This window comes from Rhynchophorus ferrugineus, unplaced genomic scaffold (genome assembly GCF_030347505.1).
Source record: "Rhynchophorus ferrugineus isolate W39M unplaced genomic scaffold, kcgeb_rfMv2 rfM1, whole genome shotgun sequence".
Lineage (NCBI taxonomy): Eukaryota > Metazoa > Arthropoda > Insecta > Coleoptera > Curculionidae > Rhynchophorus > Rhynchophorus ferrugineus.
The window spans coordinates 10,570,982-10,581,964 of NW_027472580.1; the positions used below are offsets into that span (position 1 = coordinate 10,570,982).

General features: G+C 30.2%; 1 protein-coding gene across 5 annotated transcripts in view; it reads right to left on the reverse strand.

Moving 5' to 3' along the window:
- The window catches only part of LOC143194937 (protein charybde), a 45,725-nt gene extending 39,439 nt beyond the window's left edge, over positions 1-6,286 (reverse strand). For 3 of the 5 annotated variants that reach the window (XR_013005411.1, XR_013005410.1, XM_076401742.1), the window contains exon 1: positions 5,906-6,286. Coding sequence is in view for 1 of the 5 variants with exons in the window: in XM_076401742.1 (XP_076257857.1) it covers positions 5,906-6,092 (187 nt within the window). In the remaining 4 variants the exon portion in view is untranslated. The remainder of the gene's footprint in view (positions 1-5,905) is intronic. The other 2 variants (XR_013005414.1, XR_013005416.1) reach the window with 1 other exon arrangement.
- Between the last annotated feature and the right edge of the window lie 4,697 nt (positions 6,287-10,983).

Here is a 10,983-nt window from a genome sequence, read left to right on the forward strand (position 1 = left end):
AATTAACTTATTGGGTCCAAGGCTTTGAATGATACTGTACATTATATTTTACCGAAAGTAACTATTTTTATTCAATTTTTTAAATAATTATTGGCATACATTAACACATCACTCAATAAGTCCCTGGTAAGACATACAGATAACCTTCCTAAACCTAACAACAGTAAACCTTAAATAATACATCAAAATTTCATGACAATCTAATATTTGGTTTAAAACTTATAGTATTTTTAATGAAATAACTTTTGTTATATCTGTGTTACAAATTTGTAAAAATTATGGTCGAACTGGATGAATTGATTTGCCCCCCAAGTACAATCCAGATCTAGCCCTCAGTAATCACTGACAGTACAACGTTAATTTTTCTATTCCCAAAAATTAAAAAAGCTTGTTTAAAATAGCAGAAATAGATCCTTTATCAAACATAGATGAGGTTAAAAATCAATCACAAAAAGAGTTTAAGGCTATATCAACCAATGAGTTACAAAAGTTTTCAGTGAATTACAAAAAGACTATTTTGAAGAATAACATAATGTTCAATTATACCATAATAACATTAATGTTTATTTTGTGCCCGATTCCTCAAACCCGAATCAGCTAAATACCTCGAAATATATCTCGATAGAAGGTTAAATTGGCAACATCATGTTAGATAAAAAGCAGAGCAGATTAGACTTAATGTCAAGCAACTATACTGGTTAGTAGAAAGATACTCTCAACTTGACCAAAAATCAAAGAGATTCGTTTATCAGACAATCATAAAGCCTATTTGAATCTATGGGGTGCAAATATGGGGTTGCACTGAAACATGAAACCAACTAGTAATCCAACGCACCCAAAACAAAGTTCTACGATTAATTACCAACGCTTATCGCTGCGTAACCAACGAAGAGCTGCACGATGACCTCGGAATCAAATGGATACACGAAGTGATCCAGGATTTCGCCCTAAAACATGAAATAAGGTCGCTAAATCACAGCAACGTGGAAGCAATACAGCTACTGGATAACATGCAGGAAATGAGAAGATTGAAGCCAACCAAACCACACGAACTTATTTAGTGTATAAGTGTATTCTTTAACATTAATTTAAGTAGTTTAGTTTTATTTTAATTTGGGAAATACAGACTAATGTATTAATCTCGTACTAGGGATGCAGAAATAATATCGATATATCGATATTTTTGTCAGATATTTTTAGGTGATATTTTTCGAAACTTTTTCAGAATAAATTAAATATAATTTTAAATAAACCTTTAAAATTGGTATTTAATTTAGAGAATTCTGGTACTTAATTTTAAAGGTTTATTTAAAAAACTATGTGACAAAACATGTTTTAATCTAATATTTTACTATTTTTACTTTTTCTTAGAAATATACAACAGAACAGCAGTAACACGTTAACTTGTAAATTAAAATTGTACTAAACATATGTAAGATATAATTAATAAAAAAGAAATAGAATTCAAAATATTTTTTAAAAAAATGTAAATATATTTTAAATATTTTTCGCATTATTTTTTAATATGGAAACACAATTGAACAAACTACTCGTTTAAGCTGCTTGGTGGCGCAGTGGTAAAGGCGATGGGACGGTCCTCCTACTGTTGCGATAGCCGCGGGTTCGAATCCTGTTTGTAATTATTTAAAATTTGTGAATGTTCTAGGCAAGAGTGTAAAATCCGACAAGGAAAATGATCCCAGTCACGCCAATAACCAGGCTGGGTAAGACCGGATGTCTTCTGGGATGATTTCTAAAGTTGGTCACTCGCCAGTCGGTAGGCTTAATGCTGAGACCGTGGTTCGGAGCCCACGTTAAACTTTAGGCCCAGTCCAGATAAACCCATAGTTGGTAAAAGGAGACATTAAAATATATTTTAAAAAAATGCTCGTTTCGTAAAATATAATTAAAAACCAATACATTTTTAATAATAAATACCATACTATACAACGAACTACTTTAGAAACATAAATTTAAACCTATATCAACGAGACTCCTTTTAAATAAATAGAAACCGGCAAATAAATGGTAGCGCATTTCTCTTTCGAGCCATTATAGATAACAATACCAAGGCGATAAAATGTATGCACGATCTTCGATAAACAACATACAAAACAATGAACAAAATATAGTGCAGTCCGTTTTTCGATATTTAAAATAAAACAATATCCGTTGATTGTTTCTTTCATATGAAATTATCAGGACAAATAATGCAAGAACGACATTTTTACTGAGCTAAATCGGCAATACATAATCGTGCACATAACACATATGCACATATTTTTTAGCATCTAGTAGTCGGCATTAAACCTACTGTCTGACGAGTGACCAACTTAGAGATCATCCCAGAAGACATCCGGTCTTACCCAGTCTGGTTACTGGGGTGACTTAGATACAAGACAATGACAATTATAACAAGCATACATTTACCAGCAACCCCAGTGAGATTCGAACCCATGACTATCGCAACAGTAGCAGGACCGCCCTGTCGAGTTGATCACTACATTAACCAAGCCGAGCATTATAATATTTAGAACCTTAACTGTCTGTCTCATTTTCATATGATGCTTCAAAGATTCAAAATTACTTCAACATATTGCTTATCTAATAACCAGCTAACAAAAAATCGTAAAGAACTATAACATTTACGAAAGTACTTTAACTAAACATTGTTAGGCATTCAAATATCTGTCAAATATTAAATATCATTAAGAACCAATAAAAAAAGCTTTTTGACTTGGCAGGGTTTGTCTTGTGTTTCTATTATATTAATTTGACTCAATAGTATTTTTTCTTCGTAACTACATTGTACTGTATTTAGGCTTATATAATTTTGAATAATTTAAAATCAATAATAAACCTTAATTCTTCATTTTTCATGAGGATAATTCCCATTTTCGTACACCATTAATTAATATGGTGACTTAATCGATATAAATTGAACTCATTACTATGAATTGATCACTAAGTTTTACTCTGTTAAAAAAAGTCGCTTTAAAGGCATCGTTTTCAGCCGACTAAAGTTATTATAACTCTCCAATAAACTCTTAAAGATTACTCCAAAAACAAAAATTTAATTAATTTGAAATCGAGGGAAAGTAAAAGTTTTATTTTTTTCAGAAAAACTCCACCATAACAGTGTTCAAAAACATTTTGAAACCCTTACGAAAGAATAAAATCATCAAATATGCTTAATATACGAGATATTACACGTTCTGAATCCTTATAAGCTCGTACGTTACCCTTTTGACTAGGGAATAATCGCCGGATTTAAAAAGCGAATAAAACATCAAAGGCGCCTGAGTAATATTAGACGCCTACTGCATCATCGTGTTCAAAAGAATAAAAGCCCCTTCTGTATTTCTTGTAGGGTTACAGATACATTTTTTTTTTAACTGAATTACTATATTTTGTATACATTAGGTTTAATTAAATTAATTAATCTTATATAATATATAGACCGTGTAAATATGATGAACATTATGACAGTGTTAAATATAGATTCGTTTAATAATACTTCATTGGTTTAAGAGGACTTGTTCAATGTTGGTATAACAGAAATCTATTTTCGGGTACATTTATTACACCAGCACAAATATTTATTTTATAGAGACAGTATACTCGAAAGTGAGGCAAATGTGATATATATCATAATCTCAACGATACTTTTTCAGTATTCAAAAAATCATTCCAAAAAATCATTTTAAAAAACTACCGTGAAATTACAATATAACCCTCAATAAGCAAAAAAATAATAAAACTGAATAAATAAAAAATTAAATAAATATTTTTTTCAGGAAAAGTTTTAAAAGAAAGACAAGAAACATATATTTAAATGCAATATCCAAAACTTTATAATATTAAATATAATTCCAATTAGATTAGATATCTTAAGGCCGGTATATTCAGTTAGGTAAAGCTATTTTTTCTCTAATTAGAATGGTGATATCAGTCTTATCTTGTATTTATAACATATTTTCTATATAAATTCGAGAAAATAGTTTAAATAGATGATAATGTAACCTCTATTCTCAATGTGTATTTTATAAATTCCCATTAAAATATTTTACAAGCACAACACAGCATAATAAGATGTTTTAGAATTTAAAAAAAAAACCAATTAAGATCAAATAATTTTTTAGGGAAACAGATTCGTTCAATAATATATAAATATTTATTTCATTTTATTTATTTATTATTTTAATAAATATTAATAATATATAATAAATAAATAAACTTATTGTGAAACATATACAACATTGTTTAGAACACTATATTTAACAGTTTATATATATGAGAAAGACAGTACCACTCGTCTTCTATAGGTATATATTTTAATATTATTTAAAACATAAAATTAAATACATATGTCACCGAATAATAATATAAGTATTCACAATCAAGAAAAGATATAACATTATAGAAAACTTATAATAAAAATTGATTTAGTCAAATTGAAGCCATAAAAATCGAATAAAACCTATAGAATATCAAATAGACTTCATAGTTTTGAAGCATTTTCCATGTTGGTATAACAGATATCTATTTTGGGACACATTATTTTTTCAGCATTGCACTACAACTAATATTTATTTCATTACGACAGTATATTATAAACGGCAATTATTTATTTAGATATTGCATCACTACGAGTGATACAGTAGGCTGTCTTGCGAGATGTACCAAAAAAACTAATTTCTATTGTACTATTCTCAAGTACAAAAATGACTAAATTTATTTGGAGTAATTTTCTATGCTCTATCCCTAGATCCCAAAAAAAATTAAATATATATTCGTTTAGTATTCATGTAATACAAGTCAGTATTTTTCCATTTGGTATAATAGAAATAAATTTTGAGATACTCTTATTAAACCAGCGTTATATTAGAACAAATATTTATTTTACTAGAACTTTTACATTTTAACTTACAACTAATAATATTGAAGTTAATGTGCTGATCTATATTATTTATTAAAAACTACATATATATGTATCCTCTACCATAAAATATATTTTGTACTTTATCAGGAAAAAGGAATTAATTGGTATAAAGTAATTTAGCCTCTAAGGTCATTGAGAAATGCATAACATATCCGAAACAGTGTAGTATTAAATATAGCTTCCTTTAATGCCCAAATAATTTAAGAATATTTTTCAATTTGATGTTATCAGATTATTAAATTAATTTAGACATTTGCATGCTAATATATATTCTTTATAAAAAATAGTTTGCTATAAGTCTTATATTTTACATATGTATAAGAACTTTAATTATATTGTAAAATGTATTTTATACCTGACGTATAAAAAATGGATTTAAAAAAGTATTCTCTTATTTATTTGAATAGAAACATTCATTCCGTAAAATATGAAACAAAATGCAACTTCCGTAGAATCGCAATATAAATAAGTTCATGAACTAGTGAAATAAAAAATATGCATTTCAAATAAACTTTGTTAGAAGCCTTAAAACTCTAGAAAGCGTCTCTACGATACATATAAAAGATCAAATAGGCTATAACACCAAATATAGAATGTTTTAATAATAATTTCATAGTTATATCACATATATATTAAAGCAATATATTAGAAAGATTTCATAGTATAATAAACTATTTTCCATGTTGGTATAACAGAAATCTATTTTCGGACGCATTTATTTTTTTCCGCGTTACATTACAACAAATATTTATTGAATTGCGGCAGTATTTATATATATTATAAAGTATTTATTAAGAAATTGCATCACTCTATAAACAATGTGGCATCTCAGACTTCCAAATGCACCCAGGAAAAAGTTTTAGCTGTTTAATTTTCAAGTATTTTTTTTTATTTTGTGGAGAATAAGTGACACGCGGAATAACAGCGTGTAGTTTGTAAGAAATGAAATGAAAATCTACTTACTTGTAGAGACCGGCACGGGCGAATCGGCCAATACGGATTCGATTATGTCCGAGGACATGATTTTCGGTATGGTGTTGCCCTGAAAGTCTTCGGCTCGAGGCAACACCCCCGACAATTTACTGAAAACCGCCTGCAGTTTGGAATCTTTGGCCACGACCCGTTCCTCCTGGAAACTGCTCCGGAACATCTCGTCGCTTTTTATTTTCTGACTACTGTTTTTTTTTTGACGGCTCCCCTGTCAATGTCACGATCGTGCGATCCGCCGACGACGACAGCTCATAGCACTCTTCGCATCGTGCGGTGTGTATTCGGCGATGGTCCGTCGAGATGTGACTGGGGAAATGATGTTGCACCACCGCCGCCTGACAAAGAACTCGCCTCAGAATATCAGCTGATCAACCGGCAGCCCCGACAACGTACAGTGGACCGGCGCACTGGCGCCGGGACAAAGCAAGCAAACGTTAACCGACGCTTCCTCCTCTCGGCTTTTTTTCCTTTGTTTGAGGAGATTACGGGCAAGTTTCAATCTATAGCGAGCACGATTTTATGCAAATTATATTTCAGAAAGTGGACTTACTTTATACACTACGGAAAACAAAGTATTTTATAAGTAATATCTGTTCTGATTTGGTTGTAAAATAAGAACAAAAAAAAATCAATGTTCCCCATAATAGAGAATCCAATAGAACAAAGGCAGTTCCTTTAATTTTACGTCTATTTCCTTTTAGTTCGGAACCTTAACTAAACTTAAAAAAGTATAACTATTCTCATATAAAATTAACGTTATAAGAATATAATATAGAGTACAGCTAAAACAAAAACAAATAAAGATTTAAAAATAAGAGCTTTTGATAGAAAATTTAATGGAGCAAGACAGAAATCCTTTATCTGCAACATATTTTCAATTCAACAACATATATTAAACAAATAATCAAGCAAAACAAAGATAGATTTTATTATTTTCCACATATTTTTAATTTACTATGATAATTATACTTTATAAATAAAAAATAATTAAGAAACTAATATATAAAATAAATTTAAATTAAAAAGATAATAATAAAACAACCACAAATCATGTAGACTTAAATCTGGTGAAATGACTGGATTTTTAAACATTTCTTAAAGTACAAATTCACTGATTTCATATGTTTTTGTCAATTATTGTAATAAAAATATTTTTCCTTCATAAACTAGTCTTGTATAGATCACGAATACAATATAAAGAATTTAACGTCTTGAAAAACGAAGACGTATACGAAAGAATCAAAATGACAAAATTTTAAATTTCAATAAAAAAATAAAGTTTAAACATAAAAACAATTATAATCACGTTGTATCTATATATCGCTTTTGCTTATGAAATGGTTTTCAGTACTTAATAATACATAAAAGAATATATAATTTTTACTTTAAAAAAATCCCAGCAAAAATAATATATTTTAGCATATATAACAGTAGATAAATAATTATATAGCCGTTAGAGTTTACGGTAATAACATAGGGATATATTTGTAAAAGAAAAAAACTTGTACCCTGAATAATATATACGTAAAAAATAAATCGGCAAACGTTAGAATCTAGCACAATTTCCAATATTTAATCAACAAATTCTATATGATTAAAATAATTGCATTACTTTGTCCGGTAACACTATTATCGTGGCCCATTGGATTGTCCTGTAATTCCGACCAATGGGGAGAGAGGATTTCTATCGTGAACCTCTGGCCTGGCAACAGCCGAGTGTCAGAATCAGCTGTAACGATCGACCCGCTTAGAGCTACGACGTGACTCGTCACCGTCCCTCTCCTACCAACGCCGGTTGGGAAATTAAAACCTGTTTTACATTCTTTAATGTATTTTTAGTAATTTTTCTATAAAAATATCACTGAAATAGTTGGGAATATTAACTATCTCCGTTCTGATGGGAATTTTCGGTTGATATTTGATGTATTTCACGCAAAATCCGAACTAGTTCCTGATCCCGACACAAAGAACCACATAACCGGTAGTTAGGGCCATCGGCGCAGCTACGTACGTGGATTCTGGTTTCGTGAGACCTCGCTACCGGTTTCCTGTCAAGGTTTTTATTGCTAGGCGTTTGGGCCGTTCGGAATCACACGCCCCGTCTCTGTTCAGTCGTGAACGTAACGGGACCGATCAAATAGAAACGAACCCGTAGGATTCATTTTTATAAGCGGATAATGGGTTTTCCTTCTTCCTCTTGGCGCTGGTCTTTTTTTGTTGTTGTTGTTCTGACGGTAGTTTATTAAAGTTGATTAGGTAAAGTTTATTTTAGGTTTTGATTTCGTTTTTTGGGTTCGTCGATTACACGGCACTTGGTGATGGGTTTTTCGTTATACCGGATGAGGTCGCGCGGAGCGCACATAAAGAAATGTGAAACTAAAATGACCCTCTTTCTTTGGATCCAGTCATAGGTCCACTCATTGTTTAGGGTAATCTTTTATGGTTAATTCCTGTTTGGAGATCAATAAAATTATTTAATCGTTTATGAAACGTTTTGATTTTTTTTCTGTATGGAAAAACTATTAAGGCGCATTGCACTAGCAAGAAAGTTCGTACGGTTTCATAGAGTGAAATAAGTCTCATATCTGTAAGTTTATGTTAAATGATTTTTCGAAAGTTCCACAAAGAGTAAATAAAACCCATCGCAATGTTTTCCTTTTTGTCAACGTTAATTAACATTTTAGGCATAAAGAAATTGACGACAATTTAAAATTATATGCTTTAAATTAAAAAGTATAACTTAAATGGTGCCTAAATTATTGACCGAAGAAACATGAGGACTTGAAGAATTTCTTCAAAATATTAGTAATAATAACAGCAGTTTATATATCGGCAAACATAGTTTTAACGCTTTGCTTGTTTTGATACATTTCAAATCGCTGCTTAATATAATTTTGGATGAAAACAGTGAAACCATTAAAGCAGAAAGTCAGAGTGGGACACATATTGTTCTAATCAGTTACATCGAACAGGAGCAAGATAATGGAGACCCCTCTTGCCAGTTAAAAGGCCGTTTATATATTTTGTTTGTTTTGTTTTGGCGCTTTGCTTATTTTGAACGAGTTTTTGAACTAATTTTGCAGCATTATTTATTGATTTGAACGAGTCAATATATGCATTAGATCTACTGTAATGTTAAAATACATGTTTATAACATTATTTTTATTTCATTATTTTGTTCAAAATAGAATTTTTTTATCAAGCCAAAATGAACTAAAACTACTTTCACAACACTGTAACGTTTTGACACGATCTCACTGTTTTATTGATAATGGACTACATAATCTATCCAATAAAACAGCAAAGGCACGCCATCAAAATTTATTACGCCTGCAATAATGTGTAGCAATGTTGCCTCACCAAATTTAACTTTTGGTTTACAAGGTTTAACGTTTTATGACTTTTAACCAACGAGGATTGATCTGGACTATAGTTTAACGTGGACTGCGAACCACGGACCTCGGCATTATGCCTACTGACTGGCCAGTGACCAACTTGGGGACAATCCCGGAAGACATCCCGTCTTACCCAGCCTGGTTACTGGCGTGACTGATTATTCGTTCCTTTAATTACTATCACTAACATTTTGAAGAATTTTGTAGACATTTGACAACATGGTCGACCAATACCAAGAGACAAATCGAATTATATAGATTGATTCGGTTACATGTTCTGACGCATCAGACAGCATTCTGTTTCGTTTTAACCAGGGTAATATGAAAAGGAAATAACCGCGCTGTGTTTCATGCATTACATTTTAACAAGGATTAATATATTTATATATTAATTATATTAATATATTAATTGGGCAGTATATTCGATATAATATATGAGGTGTATTGGCTATTTTATTGAAAAGATTATAGTTTGAAAAATATACAAGGTGATATAACGTTATTGCAATACTTATTATTACAAAATTAATTATTTTTCAGGCCTAATTGCAACTTTGTATAAATTTCAGAATTATTTCTAGAAAAATTCTAGAAAATTGTATTTCAAAAATTTTTTATTTATAGCGAATTTTTCTAAAATCTGTTTTTGGTTTCCCATAGAGGTCAGTAATTTTGGAGTATTTACACAATCTGCTAATTAAAGCAATTGGTGAATTGGTTTTTGCATTTTTTATTATGAAAAAAATACTTGCAGTTGTTCATTATAAAAATTCTTTCTTAAAGTCATAAACTGTTAACAAAAAAACTATTTGACTGTTAATTTAACATCATCACATTTCTGGTTATTATATAAATATTAAAACCAATTCGGAATTGAAATTAAATAAAATAGGAGTTTTTCAAAGACTAATTAAGAGGGATTTTTTATCTATCAATCTCACGACAAGTCATAGCACAATGGCAAAGGATGGGGATTCACCGCCAAGAGTCGAAGTAAGTCATCAATGTACCCCAGTTTTGATAAGTCACATCCAAAATGGTAAAAAATGAAAATGTTCACGAACTAACTGCAGTTTTTAACTCAGACCAAATTTTCAAGTCACTGTAAACAACAAAACAACCTAAAGAAGACTACGCTTATAAAAGTCAAACTTTCAATTGGAGACATCAGATAGCGCTTAACAGTACTTAGTAATGACAAGGTTTAAAATATAAGTAGCCTTTATAGCATATCAGCTATGAAAAACGTAGATGCAATATCAAAAAATCATATATATTTGTTCTAGTTACAGTGGATCTAATAAAAGCGAAACAATTATTACAGAGAATTATTAATAGTATTACAAAAATTGCTGACAAATATAATTAAGAAACTACCAAGAAAATTAACAGTTCCGAATAAAAATTAATACGACAACAGTAAAACATTCTTAAATCAGTTTCTGCCTGCATTTGCAAACTCTAAGAGGAACATTTGTCTAAAATTACAATCAAAATTTCACCGAAAGCACTCCAAGAAACTCCGTTTATGATTTTAATTTCTTCAATTTCCTGAATTATTGAAACCATCTATTTTTAACATTGATACTTTCCATCACAACAATATTGTTAAAAACAGCAGCCATCATTTATGTTTGAGGTTGATAATAATAAAAT